General features: G+C 40.2%; 1 protein-coding gene across 1 annotated transcript in view; it reads right to left on the bottom strand.

Annotated features, from left to right (window-relative positions):
• Window positions 1–1043: 1043 nt before the first annotated feature.
• Window positions 1044–20382, bottom strand: part of pdzd8 (PDZ domain containing 8) — a 43541-nt gene continuing 24202 nt past the window's right edge. The window contains exons 4-5 of the mRNA XM_024297454.2: window positions 5800–5962; window positions 1044–5699 (exon numbers count right to left, since the gene is read on the bottom strand). Coding sequence (XP_024153222.1) covers window positions 3346–5699; window positions 5800–5962 — 2517 coding nt within the window. The 3' untranslated portion in view covers window positions 1044–3345. The remainder of the gene's footprint in view (window positions 5700–5799; window positions 5963–20382) is intronic.

Below are 20382 nucleotides of genomic sequence, written 5' to 3'. Positions count from 1 at the left end.
ATTTGTTGTTTTTTTCTCTGTATAATGATATCTACTATGATATTATCGTGATAACGATAACGAGTAGATGTCGTTATCATGAAAGAACTCATTTTCTTATGTGAGGATAATGAGATAAAGAATATACTTTTTCTAAAATCTGCAGCAAAAAAAAGCAGTTTGTCAAAGAACATGTCAAACTGATTGAACTGATTGATTTGTAATAGATTGCTTTATAGGCAGTCAGATTATGTTAATGTTGCCAATCATAAACAACATCCAAAGTCATTGTCATTTGAGGAGAAGTTCGGCATGTGTCCAAACACATATAACAGGGATCGCCGAGGAACAACTTATTTTCAGTGTTCTTGTGCTATTGAGAAATGCTGTCTTGTGGTCTCGTTGTTTTCCTGTGATAATGAGGGAGCAGATGCAGTTATGAGAAAGCAAGAATTAAAAAAAATGGTCATCACCAAAAACATGAAAGAAAGGCAGATGTTGTTCTTCTTAGAAAATGTAATTATCACAAGAAAAGAAGAAAAAATTTGAAAGTACATGTCGTAATCACAAAAAGACTGTTATCAGTCTATGGTTATCACTAGAAAACAATGTTAGCACGAGAAAATATCACATTAGACCACATTTCTTTTAGCTTTGACTTCAGTTTTTGTTAATTTTTTTGGCAATAAATCCTTCCTTAAAAAAATTAGCTATTAATTTATATATCATAAAAATGCATGAACCTTTAAAAGTTGTGTTTATACATGCATGTACTTTTTTAAAAGCTAACTTTGTGTTAATTTTTAACCCTTGTGCTCTTTTATGGGGTCCTGATGACCCCACCCTTACATTGATGTGTGATCCCTCCCATAATAAAGGTGGACAGGATTTCATGTCTGACACGGACACCAGTGAAGATATAATTAAAAAAAAAATCACTGGAGAAAAAAAAAGTTCAGCGTACTGTCTTGTGGGGTCCAGATGACCCTACTTTTAATGTAAACATACCAAGGATAGCGCAAGGGTTACACAGTTTGGCAATTATTTACAGTATAAGGCATTTATTTTTTTTTTATTTTAGTTTGCTCTAATTCACCTAAGTATGCAATATATTTGGACTTTACAATTTAGCGAAAGTGATGTAAAGTCAGATCGGGGTGTTCAATAGAAAACTCTAGATAACTGTTCTATCATCAAGAACATGCTAGAACATGCACAGTGAGAAGCCTTAAACCGTCAAAAAATGTAAAATGTCCTGCTAAAGTCCGGCAACAAGTAGTCTAAAAATATGAGTAAATTGTTTCTAAATGTTCCCTCCATCAATCTTACTGAAGAACACCTAAATTCAAAACTATTAGATATATTTTTGTAAATAACACATTTTGGTGAACTGTTGCATATAGATTCCTAAATATGTTACCAAAAAAAAAAAAACCACTTGAGGCATAGAGATGGAAATCCATTTGTTCTCGTTTATTTACGTTATGTACAATAAAGCTTCGTCACAAGGCTTTCTTGAAAATTGTTGTACAGCAACTCTCAAACGCACACAGACACACAAAGACAGCGTTTTGACCTGCTGACAGCCAGCGTGTGCAGTCTTTAGCAGAGCTCGGCGAGGACGGAGGGGGCAGAAGCAGGTGAACTTTTAGAAAATCAAATCCAAGCGTGCTCTTTTTTTTGTTTGTTTTTTCCTTTGTAAACCAGCCCAGAAGGTGCGCTGGTGGCAGAAAGCAAACCCCTCCATCTCCCAATAGTTCATTGGTCCGCAACCCCCACCCCCCTCACAGGTGACATGAGCACACACGGATACACAGACGCTTACCCACAAGAACAAAAGAAAACAAAAATAAGTTCACAGACACAGCAACTCATTCCTGATTATCGGCTTCTTTCCTACAAAAATATTGCACAGAAAAATCTGGATTTAAAAGATTGACAAGAGCAGCCAGTGAGATAATATGTACATGAGCAACAATAATCCACAAGAGGAGAAAATTCCCTCCAATAATGTGGAACTTCTGGTCTGTTAAGAGCAACAGGTGTCTGAAATCAATGTAAATAGCAGATTAGTTTAATTTTAGATCTTTAAACCAGTGAAGAACTGCATATCTTTTACTCTGCAGGTGGAAAATGAAAACTTCTGGACCACCAGTCTGATATTTCTCATCAAACCTAAATTTTGCTCTTAACTTTGTGCAGGTAAAGTTGCAGCACTGAAGGGGCGTAAAAAGACGCAAAGCTGTCCTCTTTGAGCTTTGCAGTGTAGCAGTGCTCCTCTGGATAAGAAGATCAATGAAAAAAAAGCGTCACAGATAAAGCTGGTTGGGGTTTGGGTGGAAAGTGTGGAGGCGGAGTCTAAACATACATTCATTGAAGCAAGAAAAACACCTGTAGAAGGCATTTGAATCTCCAGAAAATTCCCCCCCGAGAAGCTCGGAGATCATCCTCAAACTGGCTAAAATCACCAAAACTATGAAGTCAAAGGACCAACATTCACTCAGATAACCTCTTCAAGGGTTTCATCAAGAAGCAACAATCCACGGTTTAAATTTAAAATACGGAAATAATTATTTTTAAAGAAAAAAATGTATATAATAAAAAACAGCAAAATTTTCACAATGATCACTAATGACAATAAATCTCAGCCCTCGATAGATAATAACTTAGATATTCTTAAACATAACCAAACAAATGACAAATTATGCATCTGAAGACATAAGGAATGATTACAATGGTATTCAAGTCCAGAAGAGTAGACAGCATTTCCTTAAAATCCAAACATTTGCAGTAAAAAAGTGCTAAAAACGAAAAGGTTCGGTATGAACGCTCGCAGGGTGCAGAGCGAAATGGGACTCTACATCATCAGATGGGTTCATCATGCAAGCTGAGATTAACAGACCAAAGTGAGGACAGTATAGAAGCTGTGTCAAAGTCTGTTATTTTATTTCTGGTTCCGGTTATTGGACCAAACAAAGGTGCGCTTTCTAACGTTTTTCCAATGCAACAGATGGAGAACAAAGTGACAAAAATGTGACAAGGAAAAGCACAACTGGAGGGTAAACACGCAGCAGTACTGAGGGCAGGTGATGCTGTCGATTTCCAGCTTCCCTTTACAAACCGTCAGCATGGAAAAAGCATCACGCTGTGCAAATCAGAACAACAGATTTCCAAAATCCTCCTGGGGAAGGGAAATCTTTTAGGATCCTTCCATTTCTGACTGACAACAAACAAACAAAAAAAGTGAATAAAACATACTCAATATTTTAAAAAGGACTGCTGAAGTTTGTCAATATCAAAATCACTTTTTCTGCAAAGCTCAGGCCCAGTGTACGCATACTTCATCTTTTCATTTACAGGCTTGGTCTAATGGAGGGCCTCCACACAGATCTGCTCCTCGGTTATGTCGTCCAGCAGAGGTACATCCACAGGGCTGGAGATGTCACTGTCATAGACCTCTGCTCCCATCAGGCCCTCCTCCTCCAGACCCTCTCCTTTGGCCTTGAAGCCTTGCTGTTCAGAAGGAGACGTGCTCTCCACAGACTCCAGGTCCTCTATTCCTGCGCGGTAGTGGATCATGAGCAGCGTGAGGGCCTGGAGTCTCTCCCCAGACTTGGTCAGAGCAGCACTGATTAAGGCCTTCCGTCGAACATCTGTGGCCTCCCTCTCCTCCACCATAAGGGAGTTGTTGTGCTCCAGCTCCTGGTCGATTTCCTGCTGGAGCTTGTCCAGCATCAGCTCCAACTTCTGGGAGCGTTCGTCTGTGGGCAAGCCTCGATACAAGTCGCGGCCTATCTCCTTCACGGCGATGAACACGCTGTCGTCCAACCCGCCTTCTTTTGGTGCAAGTTTGCTGCCGCTGCCTCCAGAGGGCTGCTTGGATGGGCTAGCTCCGCTGGTGTACGTCTCAGTGTCACTGCTCTCATTGTCGGATGTGTTCGGGGTTTCTTTGGGTGAGGGTTCCACCCCTACAGGTGCCACGTACATCTGTTCAGTAGGTCGAGTCTTGGGCACCTGGCGAAGGCTAAGCAGGCGGGAGCTGGTATTGATGATATGGCGCGTCAGGCCAGTGGCACGGTTTATGGTGGATTTAGCCTCAGGATCAGTTCCACGACGCTCAGCAGCTGCCACACAGAGAGGATTTTCAGCTAGGCACTTATCCTGACACTTCTTGTGGCAGACGTAAGCACAAATTATACACTGAGAGGCTGCCTTTGTCCAGACCTTTTTCTTGCAGTAGTCACAGTAAGTGGGGTTTTGGAACTGAGTGTCTTGAAAGTTGTGACGAACTTCAGTAATCTGCATGGCATTGAAGGCCAAGTCATCACGCTGAACCGAGGGGATAGGTTCCTTCTCCTTGTCCTTCAGCTCCTCATCCTGGAGGCTACCCTCTCGCTCCCTTTCCATCGGTCCCACTGCAGCGTCCGGCTCACCCTCTGCCAAGTAGCAGAAGTTTAAGGTTACATCTCCGTAGCACAGCTTCTCATTGAAACCCTTGTGGGTGCCGAGGCTGCGCAGTGCAGTGCGACTGACATTGGCTCTAGGTTCTGGAGGCCCCAACCTAAAGGTGCTCTGATATTCTGCAGAAGATGTGGCCATACATTCTAGGGCTACATGCTCCAGCTGAAGGCTCACATGACCCAGGCACAACAAACTGCCAAGCTTAAAGGGATCCTTGGACCATAGGCCCACATTAAGGTACTTATGGTTGGCCTCCACCTCAAAGACCACAGAGGTCTTAGACCAACGCGCAGTTTGATTTTTAAACAGGGTTTCTGGGGACTCCCAGAGAGAGTGTTCCTCCAGACTGTCTCGTGTGCTGCAAGAGCTCTCGGAAGTTTTGTCCTTTGCTTGATCTGCCTTGCTGCTTGTTACAGAAGAAGGAGCAAGGAGTTCATCACTGGAATCTGTGGGCTTTGTTGACTGCTTCACTTCAGCTTGTTTGATACTCATCTTCTCAGCTCCAGATTTTTCTTCACCAGCTCCACTCAATGGAGCCTTTTCTGGTGATTTCTCAGAAGCACTGATGGTGGTGGTCATAGTTGGAGCAACAGAAGTAACCGTAGTAGTAGTAACAGAATCAACACTTTCTAAAAGACTGGTCTCTGAGGATGCTGATGTCAATCGTATCTGAGGTCTTGGGGGCACTGGGGGGCGAGAGGGAGGAGGCGGGGGAGGGACAGCAGGTCGTTGCAGACCCTCCCCTGGATCACTACTGGCCTTACTTGGTGAGGGTTTGGGCGATTCTTTGGGCTGGGGTTTTAGTGGCGATTGCAAACCCACTAGGTTTAATTTGCGGTTGAGGATGGGTGATATGGTGCCAAGGGGTTTAGCAGCCAGGTTTGCAACGGTCCTTTTGGGACTTTGGTTTACGTTAAGTAAGAAATCCTCCTTGGTGTCACTGGCATTCGTGGTACTGCTGCTAGGTCCACTTGTCTGGATAGTTTTAGTTTCAGAAATCAACTCCTCAAACTCAGAGTCCATGTCTTTACTGTCCGTTAAATCAGAGATTGTGGTGATTGGAGCCGGGTCCTCTTCATAGCCTGCTGGGTGGGAAATGAAACCTGTTTCTTCCAGCTGCCCCAAGCCTTCCTGAAAAGTTCCATGACTCCCCTGGGGGGCATTCTGATGGCGAACTGGTCTTTCATAACGTATTAGCACCTTTTCTCCAGCTTGCTTCAACAGTTTGGGCACTTGAACAGAAGATGTCACTTTGACACCTGGAAACAGACAAAAACACGATGCAGATGATTATGGTTTCAACAACTTCAACAACACTTCTGTCAACAACACTTTTGTTTGTGGTTTTATGTCTCTGACCTCCAATAGAAATGAGGCGATCACCCTTCTGTAGATCTGCCAAAGCTGCGGGGGAGTTGGATGCCACCGTCTCGATGCTGACGTGCATTGCATCTCCCTCGGACGCAGGAACTTGCCTGAACGTCATCCCAACGCTGCCACCAACTCCTTTGATAACCTCCGTCTAAAGCAGACACAAGACAAATAAAAACTTAGCAGTTATTGATAAACATTTAATTTGAGTAGCTAGTTGACCAGAATGATATGTGGTAAGCCAAAATGTGAACATAAAACGTCAGTGTTTTAGACAGTTTCGTACTTGGAGATACAGATCATGTCGGCTGTGTGGGATCTACAGTTGGATCATAGTAGGCTTTTGAGTTGAAGATCCTTCCAAGAGATGGAAGCAGACATAGTTTATAGTACATTCATGCTGCCATTTGTTATTGACATCATGAAGTCTAACTGTATTGTCTTTACAGATGCTGTATTTTAGTGAGCTGTAATTTTCTTGAAAAGAGGTGCATGTGAGGAATGTTAAAGACCCACCCCGACCATCTTTTGATCTATTCTGAATGTTGTCAGTGGTATTTTAATTAAAATTATGCCATTTTATAGGACAGTTTCAGCAGAGCAGCAGTGGTTCACAAGAAATTACCTCAGAGTTGTGGGCGTGAACATTGCCACTGATTTGAAACTTAAATAATAAAATCAAACATTCAGAGAATGGAAGCCAACGTAGTATTTCAAAACAAAATACTAGTTCAATAAATACCTAAATGTTCTGTATTTTTATATATCTTGACTGGTAAATATGACTTTTTTGTAAGTTTTTAATATAAAAAAACTGATTTAGCATATAAGGCTTTATTTGTCGTTCAATTCAAATTGCTATACTGTAAATACAAAAACAAGGCAGCTTTGTATGTTTAGTATCTTTCAAATAATACATTCTGTGGTTTGTCATTGATACCCAGCCTCAATCCATAAGATGTTCTTGAGACATTAACCCAAAAAGGTAAACATATATTACAAAAGCAATACAAATATTTACAATTTAAACAGATAAAACTTTGTAAAGATTTGCCATTGATGTCTGAAAAATGTCCGCACGTCAGACTATGAGCACATTCATGAGACATGAAAGTGGTGATTCTGTGGAAGAACAAAGAACCGCAATTATGACACCTTCCTCTGCAGCCTAAATAACACACCTGACAACACACCCCTGCGGGGTGATCTGCTCCAAGCTCGAGAAGCTCTCCATGAAGCCACACAACACAAAGACTGATGAGCATCCATGTGTGTTTGAAGCCATCATAACAATTCATCTAAAGTGGAATTCAATATCCTACAATCAACCATTTCTCTACAACCTAAGATCTTTTTGTCTATTAAGTTAATAGCACCAGAAATCAACCAATCAAAAATATAATCATGATTTTTAGAAGATAAAAGGTTGGAGTAGAAGGTGGAGATTTCATCATCTGCTGGGAAATCAGAATTAATTTTTTTTTTTCCACAAAGTGTGCGTAGTTAGATGTGACAGGCAAATAATTTAATAACCTTTACCCTCATGCATCGTGAGATCCACAGTACGTTTCATAAAGGTCTGTGTCAATTTCACAGCGACATGGAAAACCTAATTTTGTTCACTGCTGATGGATATGGCAGATGATGAGGCTGGGTTGGTAGCACAAGCGTTTTAAAGAACTGGACTGACTTAGAGAAGACAGGATTTCAGAACTGTATCTTGGTTTTCTAGAAAACTGATACAGAGATGGCTTCCAAGTAGGAATGGAGCTCAGTGATAGTGGGTGTAAATGATGAAGGGGCGATGGACAATGAAGACGATGGAAAAGAAAGGAAGGAAGACCAACAAGATGTGGGTAGACAGAGATAAATGACTGTAATTTTCCCTGCTGTCATTTGTTACCATTCAACTGGAAGGCTTTGAGTGAGTCAGTCCTGGTCATAAATAAGCAGATGATTTATATTGAGTGGCAGTTGGGGGAGAGGTGAAGGTTTTGCTCAAAAAGTAAGTCTGTACTTTTGGAACAGAGGCCATGCATGTGACGTCAACAGCAGCCAACGCCATATTAGTTGAATAGGATTCTGATAGATATGATGGTTAATTGCTGGACTGAGAATAGTGAATGATATCTGCTGCTTGTGCTGATCGGGGTGGGGGTGGGATTGTTGGATTGCAGCAAAGTCCTCTCATGATAGAGCACATTTATAAAGAAAGTTAAGATTAAAGTTCTCTTTCAGGAGCAGGCAGGAAAAAACCCTTTTGACAATGCTTGTAGTTTACTTGGGCTAAAAACAAATTTTTACATAAAAAAACTAAAGTGGGAAGGCCACAAGCTCCCTGCTCAGCTCCATTCTGATGCATCCACTCTAAACAAAGGGATGCTGGGAAATGAGCAAAGACTTACAATGGTCACCCACAACTCAGATGGAAACACATTTTTTTTTTTTTCTTTTTCATTTGCTAAAAACATCCATCCATCTTCTTCCGCTCATCCGGACCGAGTGGCGGGGCAGCAGTCTAAGCAAAGATCCCCAGACTTCCATCTCACCGGCCACTCCCTCCAGCTCCTCTCAAGGGACCCCGAGGCGTTCCCAGGCCAGTATGTCCTGGGTCTTCGCCCAGTGGGATATGCCCGGAATACCTGCCTGGGGAGGTGTCGAGGAGGCATTTGGAGTTGACGGCCGAGCCACCTCAACTGGCTCCTCTCGATATGGAGGAGAAGCGGCTCTACTCAGAGCCCTCTGCGGATGACTGAGCTTCTCACTCTATCTCTAAGGGACCGCCCAGCCACCTTCCGGAGGAAACTCATTTCAGCTGTTTGTATTCGGGATCTCGTTCTTTCAGTCATGACCCAGAGCTCATGATTATAACTGAGTACCGGAACGAAGCTCGACTGGTATATTAAGAGTTTGGCTTTCTGGCTCAGCTCTCTCTTCACCACAATGGACTGGTACAGCGACCGCCTAACGGCGGACGCCGATCCAATCCGCTTGTCGATCTCACACTTCAATCATCCCTTACTTGTGAACAAGGCCCCACGGTATCACGGTGGACCAGCTCTACACCCTCTTCAGGGTGCTGGAGGGTTTGTGGGAGTTCGCTCATCCAGCCCAGATGTGCTTTGTGGATTTGGAGAAGGGGTTTGACTGTGTATCCCATGGTGTCCTGTGGAGGGTGCTCTCGGAGTATCTGGGAGTAAGGGGTCCGGGTTGCCTTACTGAGGGTTGTCCATTCTCTGTGTGACTAGAGCAGGAGTTTGGTTCTTATAGCCGGCAGTAAGCCAGAACTGTTCCAGGTGCATGTTGGACTCCGGCAGGGCTGCCCTTTATCCCTGGTTCTGTTCATTTTTTTTATGGACAGAATTTCTAGGTGCAGCCAGTGGCTGGGGGTGATGTGGTTTGGGGACCACAGGATTTCCTCTCTGCTATTTGCAGATGATGTTGTTCTGTTGGCTTCATCAAACCAGGACCAGGTATCGGCTGGGATGAGGGTCAGCACCGCTAAGTCTGAAGCCATGGTTCTTGACCAGAGAAAGGGAGTTTGTCCTATTTCGGTGGGTGCAGTGCTTCTGCCTCAGGTGAAGAAGTTTAAATATCTTGGAGCTAAAAATGCCATAATCATAATTGAAAGACCTCTGAGAACATCTTTTTAAAAGATCAAAGATGATTGGAGTGGGGCTTTAAAGGATGGTTATAGGTATATTGGCTGACTGAATTTTCAAAAAAGTTGGAAAATATTTTGCAAGTAATTATTTATATTGCACTTTTCACAGAGGGTAACTCATGAAAGTGCTTCAAAATACAAGACAAATCAATGAATACAATACATATTAAACAAATACAGGCTGTTGCTGATAAACATGGAGTATGGAGAATTTATAGTCATTACAACCACCTACTCATTTAGCTTCCCTTTTTATCATGGTCAACAATCTAGTTGTTTGGTCTGATTTAGAATGTTGATGAGCAAAACCAAACTAAAGCTGGAAGGTGTGAAATGTTCAGCCTCCCCGCCGAGTCTGCGAGAAGTGTGAAAGCAGAGGAACTTGTGGATATCTACAGACACATGCCTGTTGAGTTGTTACAGGAAAAAATGCTCCAGAACTGCAGTTGAGCCACAGCCCTGCAGAGAAGTGGATCAGCTCCTACGTGTGACAGACTATCAGGACGGGGATTTATTTAGTCGTTTGAGTGGGAACAGATGAAAGGTGAGAACAGGTGTTGACTGTCACTGAGGAACCTGCCTGTAGCTGTGTGTACAGCTGCATCACTGGCTTCCCTCTGGCCATTGTGCCCGTAATAGATTTACAGAGAAGCTCGCCAGTCCATTCTGCTCAAGTGCAAATAGTGGCAATCTCCCTTTTACACACACACACAGTCATGGAGCCTCATATGTAGCTGACACACCTACAATGATAAGGTTTCAGCAGCTGTGGGTTCAGAAAAATCAACCTGCAGTGACTGATTCCTGCTTATCTGCTTTCATGCCTGTTCACAACTTCCTGAGCAGAAAGGTGTCAAAATATCTGGGTCATCAAAATGTCTCAGGAAATTAAAACATCAGAAAACATTAGGATTTTAATTGTTTAATATGGTCTCTATGCAGACCAATTTGAAAAATAAGACTTTATGCAAATTCAGAGGTGATTGTTTATGACCTAAAGGTTTATTCCAAAAGTGTTTCCTCTACTGGAAAACTACACTCACAAAGCATCTGTGATTTTAGACTTTGTGTGCAGAGGGAATCTGGTTTCAGCGCAGACGCACTTCTAAAGACCAGAGAGATGAGGAGGTTAAACACAATGTGATGTCCAAAAAGATTTATCACCAAGCCAACCTCATTTAGAGGAAACAGGCTGATCTGTGTTTGGCCCCAGAAGTCTGAGGATGCACCATGTCTGCATCCATCATTGCTTTGTCTCACTTTCATAATCTGAGCTGAGGGTTTTACATAACAGCTGTGGTCTTCCTGCTTCAACCAAAACATTACTTTAGAAACATACGGCTATATTTTTCACTTCACTCATTTTAAAATGTGACTTTTTTAAGGAATACATCAGCTCTGCATCTTCTTTATAACAGAAAGTGTTGGAATAGTGACCAACAAAAAGGAAATATCTGAATATATTTGATCTTTTAACATTTATTCTGAGCTTAATGAGAAATCCAACCATTTAACAGTATTATATATATATATATCCCAATATATGAAGAGATTTGACTCAATTTGAGACAAATCAAAATGGAAAAAAAGCTATTTTTTTCTAAAGATGCTAGCAAATGTGGAATATTGATATATTTAATGAAAATGTTATTTGGTTTAATATATCATGGATGAAGGTGGAAACAGTGAGATATAATATACCAAAAATTAGCTCTACAGTAAACGCCTACTTTGACATTTTGCGTTTTAATGTTATGTATACATGTTCATATTCAGTCTTGCAGGGTTCACAAAGTTTGAATAGTTTTACTAAAACCTCCTAACTGAGATATGTGTTTAAAAATCCCATAAATTTGAAATCAAAGTTTACAGTACTTCAACCTTCAAACAATAATTCAAATTGCAGGCTGGGACAGGAAGTTAATCAATTAGATGAGTGGAGGCGGAGCATCACCCCAACCAGCTTTTAGTTCCAGACAACAAGAAAAAAAAGAAGGAAACAAAAATAATTTAATTATCTTACATACAAAGATTTTCAACAAAAATAAAATGTCATGTTAGTGTAAAGGTGTATAATACTTGGATTTATTATGGTCACTTTCTAGGATTACACTAAACTGAATACATTTATTCACCTTTTTGTCAAAAGTTTTTACCTGTGGCTAGTGAAACTTTCCAGGGGGACACTTATGAACAAAATGACATCTACTCTCTGTGGATAATTATTGAATCCCAAATCCAAACAGGGTTCAATAAAAAATGATGGCCAACATCCTGATAATTTTTAAGTTTGGTGTTTCCCAAAATTGCAGGGTGTAATTGTGTGCTTCTCCGAGGCAGTGATGGTACTACTAACCGTGTTAACATTGACCAAAGACAACAAGCAGCTCCCAGTTTCATGTCTCTGAGCAAAAAAGACAAACAAAGAACAGTGCAACCCTTAAGTGGCTACATGTAAATAGCAATTCCCCATCTATCCGCGCAAAGACAGCCAACTCTTTTATCTGGGCTGCCACAGACAACAAATGAAAGGTTAATGTGTTCAAATTGCAGCTATCACTGCTTTAAATTTCTCTCCTTTACCTCGGGGACAGAGTCCCAGACAGACCTCCCTTTGATCTCTTAAAGAAATAAAGCGGTGTGCTACACAACCTTCCTTCCTTCTCTGACTTCTCCACAGATTACAAACCTTTTTCAACAGAACCAAAACTCAACAACAACGAATGAAATCAGACCAATTTTTGTTCCTCTGGCGATAATTGATGTGAATCGACACCTGAGCATGCTAAGCCAATTACGTACAACCACAGGAGTGGGCAGTGCAGTGTAGTTACCGTGGAAACGCTGTTATATACAAAATACTCTGTCATACAACCCTCCATGGCAGAGACATATTCATCAACATCTATGGAGGTTTAATTTTTAGGAGATTTTATTGCATCATATCTCATTTAACAGACGTCATCGTCAAAAGCAAACCTACGGGTTTCTTACTGAAGGCTAAAAAGTGGAGGTCAGGTGTCTTTCTCAAGGACAAGACTCCAGTTAAACCCAGCCATGTGGAAAATGCTTGTTCAATCTATGAAGCTACGCTTTTATGTAACAATAACATAAGCAGCACACAACAACCAACGATCACAGGAGTGCAGCTCAATGGTAAAAACAAAACCAGCTGTGTAAGAAAAAATCTGGAAATGACCCTCACCAGCACCACTCCTGATTATTTTTTTCATCTGCCTCGCCTGCTTTAGCACGTTGGCCATAACCATGAACCAAATTGGATTTGACCATCTGAAGCACTGAATTTAAAGACGTTTGACCATTTAGTCAGAGCAGTTATCCAAAGCAGTTTTTTTACAAACATAAGCAAATCGATAGCCAATATACTGACGAAGCACTGTTCTTTAGAAATCAGTGGAAAACAACTGAGGCACATAAAAAGTCTTGTTTTTAACAATAGAAATTATTTTTTGATTGTTCCATCCAATTTTGTCTCATAAAGTGAACTTAGAGTCTCAAGTAGGATTCATTTTTGGAATTAATTCTTCTACTTTTTTTTTTACCAGTTTTGGCAAATCCCGAGGAGAAATTCTGAGTTGATTTTGAGCTTTTCTGACCTTTGTGATTGATGTTCAATAAACAACAAAGGTTTAAATGTCTAATATTGATATCAGCAAAAGCGTTTTATCATACTGTAAAACATATCAATAAAAATCTGATATTGAGCATTTGTTAAGCAAAGTCACTAATTTACCGTATTTTTCGGACTATAAGTCGCACCGGAGTATAAGTCGCAGGGGCCAAAAAATGCATAATGAAGAAGAAAAAACCATACATAAGTCGCACTGGAGTATAAGTCGCATTTTTTTCAAGTAATTTATTTTACAAACTGGTTGAAAAAAACGATATTACATCATCCTGGAAGGTAAGTTATAACATTCATAAGTGAATAGAAAACAGGCTGAATATGTGTCAACACATATTCACATATTAGCATCATGAAAAAAACGAAAAGGTGTAGCATTTATATAACATAACAGTTTTATTTAACTATAGCCTCAAGAACTCATCAACTTTGTATCTTTACTGTAATTAATTGCACGCAATCTCACTCCATATCACTAAATCCGTTAAATTCTTCGTCCTCTGTGTCACGTCTGAATAACTAAAGTAAATAAAGTAATTGCATAGATCACCATAAGAGGGCACTCTAGACTTACGGTCCATATCTCATCATTAAAAATTCGTATATAAGTCGCACTGGAGTATAAGTCGCAGGGACATTCAATCTATGAAAAAAACCGCGACTTATAGTCCAGAAAATACGGTAATTTTGAAAATAGTCTCTTTAAAAAAATCTGCCTTGTGATATTCATATTAAATGTATGCCGTTCGTACACTGAGTTACACTACATACAGATCTTCAGTATAGAAGTGCATGGTGCTGCTTCTGGGACTTTTGTGAAATGTGGCAAAACATAAAAAGACATGATTGATTTTAAAAGCATCACACTCATATCTGCTTTAACTAGGAGTGTGTATCTTTCTCCCTCACACGATTCGATACGCATCTCGATACATGGTCCACAAATCGATACATAAAGGATTCAACTCACTTTTACTGATACAGTCAGAATCTTTTACCAAAAACACTAAAATCAGGATATTTCTTATTTATTTGCTATTTAAGGCTTTAGATAATAATTTGTGGCATTTGACAGAGGAATGTATCCAGGTATTGACTTGGAAGAAGCAAGCCTATGATTGGACGTCTTTTTGTTTGCATCATGTGTACATTAAAGACAAAGACGGTAGAGAAAAACAGAAAGAGAAACTGCAGTTTGCCAGAAATCAATTATTTACTTCTTTATTGATTTTATACCTTTAAACCGACATAATCTTGTTAATATCTGTGGTTTTCAAACAATACTGCAGTCACTTGGTCAATTTTCGATATACATCTAGTTTTTACATCCCTAACAGATACTGCCCGATTGATTTTTCGATATGTATCGTATATCTTTTACACCCCTAACATTAACTCTTTAACAGAAGGACATTTAGCTCTAGTGTTGAAATTTTTTCAACTACACTTTACAGTAGTGAAGTTTTTACAGTCAACATAAATCAGCTGATTCTGTTGCAGAGAAAAAGGCTTTACATCATTATCCAACACCTTTTGTTAATACCGTTTTGCACATTGATGCAAAACGGATATGAAAAGCTCTGCGGCTGAATTAGCAGATTCGTGTTGATTGTGAAAATGGACACAGAGTTACAGTATGTCAAAGAGCGTGTGTTATTTAAAACGTTAAAGCAGGGGTATCCAACAAAAAGAACTAAAAATGTAATAATCAATTGTTATTTCTGGATTTGTATATTTTGTGTAACTGCATTTTTGTGGAAAGGTCCAACTATGAACATTTATAGAAACCTCACAAGCTCTAGAGAAGATCAGGCGATTGTGTGAATACTTGAACCAGCTAGGGGCTGGTCTGAAATCTGGGCATGATAGATGGTTTAAGTAGCATCTCCTGCTGCTTGACCAAACACCCCTCTGGTCTTCAGCAGGTCTGGCCGGGTGCTTGTGAGATGGAGGGGTAGAGCAAATTCTTTTTCCTGTCACTGGGCTGCTTGGTAATTTAATTTAATACCACATGTCAGATCGATTTGTGTATGGTTATAGGGTACAAGTCGCTGCAAGGCAAGTGCGCAGCAATTCCCTGCCAGATCCAATTAGCAGCCCCGGTGGTGATGGGGTGGGGTGGGCTACGGGGTGGGGTGCACGGCTAGTAGCTCCACAGGTGTTCACGTGGGCGCTTACTGGGTAGGCACCATGCGTTCCCAGAAACACAATCAGAGATGGATGCAAAACTGCCAGCACACACTTGTACACAACGGTGTTACCAAGACAACCGGATGCTACATCCATGAAATATTGCAGGAGGTACTAGGCATCGGGACTTTTTTAAGGTACTAGTTGTTAAACTGACAGATTAGAAAGGATGTGAGGAATTAAGTCTTTCTTAATGGCAACAGACTTTCTAAATGACAGGAACTCACCGTCAAACATTCCTAAAGAATAAAGAACTAGCAGAACTAAATCCAACTTGTATTAAGCAGGACTAATACATTTGCAGGAGTGGTGATGAACAGCATAAACATCTGTCTGTTGGAATTTTAGTGAAGTACCAGCACTAGCAGTAGTGTTGTGAAATCTTCTTTGCCCTACTGTGGTTGCCTTGAGCAAGGCCTTAACTTCTCTCATTCATGGATCTACGGTTGAACTGAGCAGCCGTCAAGTATGAACGAGTAACTCTGTAATTGTAAACAAGTCTAATTGGCTGCCCTTTTGAGCAAAGGTTTGTAAAAAGACAACACATAAAGTACCTATTTTTTACATAGTAGTACATTAACTATGTCAGCATGTCAAGATCAATGCAAAACATCTTCATCCACGAGATATGCACTTCTGGCTTTTCCAGAAGGTCATAACCTCCACCACTAAATTAATCTGCAGTGTGTCAAACACAAAAGGAGTGTGCTACTGCAGTAACTAAGCACACATGCTGCCACAACATCTGCAGTATGAGATTCAGTTCACAACGCACAAATCTGATTTCCCTCTATTACATTAAAGGTCAGCACAGGATAGAGCTTTGCTATTCTAGAAATATTTACCACCTTATCTGACCCTGACTATCCTAAAAGCTATCCATTACTTATAAATAGTACTATAATAAAAACATAGCTCTTTAATAGCAAACAGGGACAAAAAGTAGACAGTTATATTTTATGTGCTTTGACTCACTTAGAAACCTAAAAATAACCAACATCACATGGATAGTTTTCTATCTGCAATTTTTACCATATATCTAATAACTAGATTTGCAATCAGATTCTAAAGCCCACTTTGCTATTGAACTGAACCAAATCTAAAACGTGAACTTGGGAATCAAAATCTAGTCTATTTAATATTTTGGTTGTGATAGCCAAACCCTGCTGTGCACAATGACAGGGGGCAAGTGTTTTAATCGGGCACCTCTTAAGTTATGTTCACACCGTCCGCAGAAACACCTGTTCAAGTGACCACTTTCAATTACAGTAAATGTGCTTTTCGGGCTTCCGTGTTCAAAACTCTCATGTTCACGAATAGCTACGCACCTTTTTAAGACAATTTTTGGGCTCTATGTAGAAAACACCAGTGAATGCGCATTGAAAGTTAAACCAGGTCAAACTTTAACCAATCAGGGACTTGGATTTGGTAGAGACATATGGAATGTTTTCCTTTTAACTCACAAAAGTGCCAACCATTTGGAAATCACGCCACTTCATGGAGGAGAAATTAATAATTGCCGTTTGTGCCTGGCTGGAACGATATGACACCAAGTCATCCATTTATCGGAATAGAGCTGTGAATGAACATGTGTTGGGTAGTGACAGTCCACTGTGAACACCCGGAACTAAAGAACGTGTATAACATGCCCAGTGTAAACGTAGCATCCTATCATGAAAATGTGTCTTTTTATTGGGTTAATGTTCAGAGATGGAACCTGCTGTAAACCAGACAGCTGAGAAAATTACCCCAAAAATGAACCTTGTAAAGGAGATAGATCCTTTAGAACGTAGCAGTTCCGGCAGTTTAGGGTCACACTTGTTTAGGTTGTGAGGCTCAATCTGAATGTTCAAGTTGCGGTTTAATCATTGAGAGTAGATTTCAAAAGCTTGAAGAACAAAGGAGTCGTTATGGAAACGTGGTCAAACAAAAAGGTGTCCCGGCTTATTTGCACTTGTATGGAAGCTCAGCAGAGGTTTGGTCGCCCACGCAACTCTGTCATTGTCCTGCCATTAAAAAAACAAGGATCCGTCATGACTGTTGCATCATTCTGCTTGATTAAATGATAAATACAGTTTCAGCTAATAATACAAACCCCGATGGGAGAAAAATACCATTTCCTCTCAGAGTTATCTCGCTGACATTTGGTTTGTTCTCCTCTGAGCAGCACAGCTCCACAATCATCAAGACGAGGGTCCTGAACACCCAATCTGAGCGCCACATTTACCTATCAGTCATTCAACATTCCCACATTTTGTCCGATAATTTCAACACACCAGCAAATAGAATACAGATGCGTCATTTACACTTTATCTATTGGGTTTTTAAACTCACAGTAGAATCAAGCACTTCTGAAAAAACTGCCTTCAGGAGGAAAAGCACCAAAAATAGCACTTTTATTCCATTTGGCTCTACTTCAGCCCAATACATCTACCATAACATCATTTTTTTGTTGTAAACATGAATATATTTGGTGGTTAGTATCACTATAAATGACACTAACAGAACAGAGCATAAACAGACGTGCCTACGTCATGTCAGCTGTCAGATCTTTGCAGATGGAAGAGAAAGCTCATTGAGAGTAATTGTATCAGTAAGAAGACAATATTGTCCCTCAGTTTGTTCAACCAAAAGAGCTTTTGTCTGATTACACTGCTGGTTGTCATCAGTGCAAATGTCAAAAATCTAATGACCTTTAATAAATAAATAAATAACTTCATCACAAAGTCTTTCTTGGTAAATCTAGGGGTTAGTTTTGGATAAATTGGGCATTTTTCCCCACACCTTCCTTACTGAAGACCTCTCCTACCTATTCATCATCTGTTCCATTGTTTATGTCACTATTATGGCCAACAGTCTTCTAAGAGATGTTCATGTTGTTTTTAAGTTCGTCCATCTTTCATATTGCATTTGACAGATCTCTCGCTTTAGAGTTTTTTTGTAACTTTGCTTTCTGACCACTAACTGCTGTAATGAGTTTAACTTGTGCGTTTCATCCTTTCACTGAAGTCCCATTGGTTTTGTGTGCCTCCAACTGCTTGCTCTTACCTTTCTGCTGCAGTTAACCTACCAGTTTGCCTTAAAAGTGATGTTTCAATGCTTTTTTTTTTGTCTGCCTTCTCAGATCCCAACCGGTCGCAGATCTCAACCTTACTTAACGTGGTTCTGCTGGATAAGCCAGATCGTTGTAGGGTTGGTTAAGTGTAGAAAGTTTTTAATATTTGTCTGATTAAACTGTTTTTACAAAAGCAACAGGAAAACATTGAAGTGAACACCCTCAGTATCTATTTTTAAGGTATTTGTGTTCTTTGGCAGGAAAATAATTAAAAAAAGATAAGTCTTTCCAGCATAAATATGTGCACTTTTGGTTGCCAAACAAAACCAAATCCATTACATGCGGTTTTAGATTTATATATTTTTCATGTAAGGAGTTTTTTTTAGATCAAGCCCACCTAGTGAGTATATTCAGACAGGACATTCTTTCTAATAAAATTGACACAATATTTATGTTTGAAACTGTAATAATTCTGCTTTTATTTGGGGTTATGGACGCTGGTGGCGTTCAGCAGCTCCTAACAGGTCATTCCATCTGTAATGAGAGCACAGCAACAGGACGAGGAGAGAAACACTTCAAATGAAAATGGACGGCGATCTGTAATATGACTGCGTTTCAGCGCGTCATGCACATGGTGCCCGGCTTATTGAGTTTCCTTAGTGGTGAATTGATCAGTGGAAGAACGATTAGAAACAAACAGCTTGTGGGACCAACCTCTCATGCCTTTAATCTCCTTTTCTCCATGTAGCCAGCCGTTGCCAAACAGGAATAACAACGGGTCAATTAACCGGCAGGCCAAAGTGGAAAGAGATGATGAAGGTGTCGCCTGCTACAAGGTGTGTGTCGAACACGGCTGAGGTAAAAGGTGCCATCAGGTGTACTCATGTCATGTGCTGCAAGTTTACAGAGTTTTTTCTGCATAGAGAATTTGGAACTGCCAAAATTAGAAGTCCCACCAGCTCTAGCAGTTGTCTTGAACACATGATTAAGTATTTCCAAGCTGTGATCAGTTCTTTATTCTACGATAACTACAGTTCTACACATGCAGTGATGTTGTACCAAATAAGAATATAAAACTAAGAAGCTCTGAATTAACCACAGACAGCACTATCACTCTGCTTTGACCATTTTTCAATCATTGTGCAATTTATTTATTTTTTTGTTATACAAACAAAGAAAGAGAAGCAATCTTACAACAGGAGTGTGATCACATTAAATACCATTAAAGGCAGTCAACCTATTTATGTTTGTGGTACATTTGTTGGACATGAGGGAAGCCAAAAGCAGGCAACGAGGGACTAAATCATTGACTGTAGATGAGAATTGGACAGAGTGAGTGTGACGTTAACAATACCTTGTTGTTTAATGTGTTAACTAATAGCTGGTTTGGTTACCACCACACTTGTGCAGCTGTATATAGCGGCACATTTATGGGATGAAGTGCAGAACTGAGAATGCTGGTTTCAAAAAGCTTTTTCAGTCATCTTGTCGTGTTTCTGTTGTGTGTTCATTTCCTGCTGTAATCTGTACTGTCTCTATCCAGTTGTTCTTTGTGTTGATCAAATATCAGTTTATATATTTTTTTTTTGCATTCATGTGACAGAGCAGCATGCACGCTCGCTCTGTGTTGTGCCATCCATGACGATGTCGAATTGATTTTGTTTACTTCTAACGATTTTTGCCAACCCGCTACACGCCCCGGGTAGGTTGCCTACACATTTATTTACAGTATATATCAAAGGTTTTCCTGGTGGTTTCAAATGATCCCATCCTGGTTGAGAAAATAAAAGCACCCCTGTTGCTGCAGACTCTTAAAAAAACAACACAGACATTCAGTGTGTGCATCTGAACAGATTGTCATCTCTGGAGCAGGACTGTGTATCAATGTCACAACACTGAAAAGAGTGAATCCAGATTCAAAGATACTGAAATGATTGAGTTTAGACTTTATCTGATTCAGTCCGCCTCCCCTTTTCATAACTATTAATTGAATTTCAAAACAAGTTTGCTTAATCA

Source organism: Oryzias melastigma, linkage group LG15 (assembly GCF_002922805.2).
Source record: "Oryzias melastigma strain HK-1 linkage group LG15, ASM292280v2, whole genome shotgun sequence".
In the NCBI taxonomy this organism is placed as follows: Eukaryota; Metazoa; Chordata; class Actinopteri; order Beloniformes; family Adrianichthyidae; genus Oryzias; species Oryzias melastigma.
Note: the sequence above shows the minus strand (reverse complement) of the source record. Positions and strands in the feature narration are given on the sequence as shown.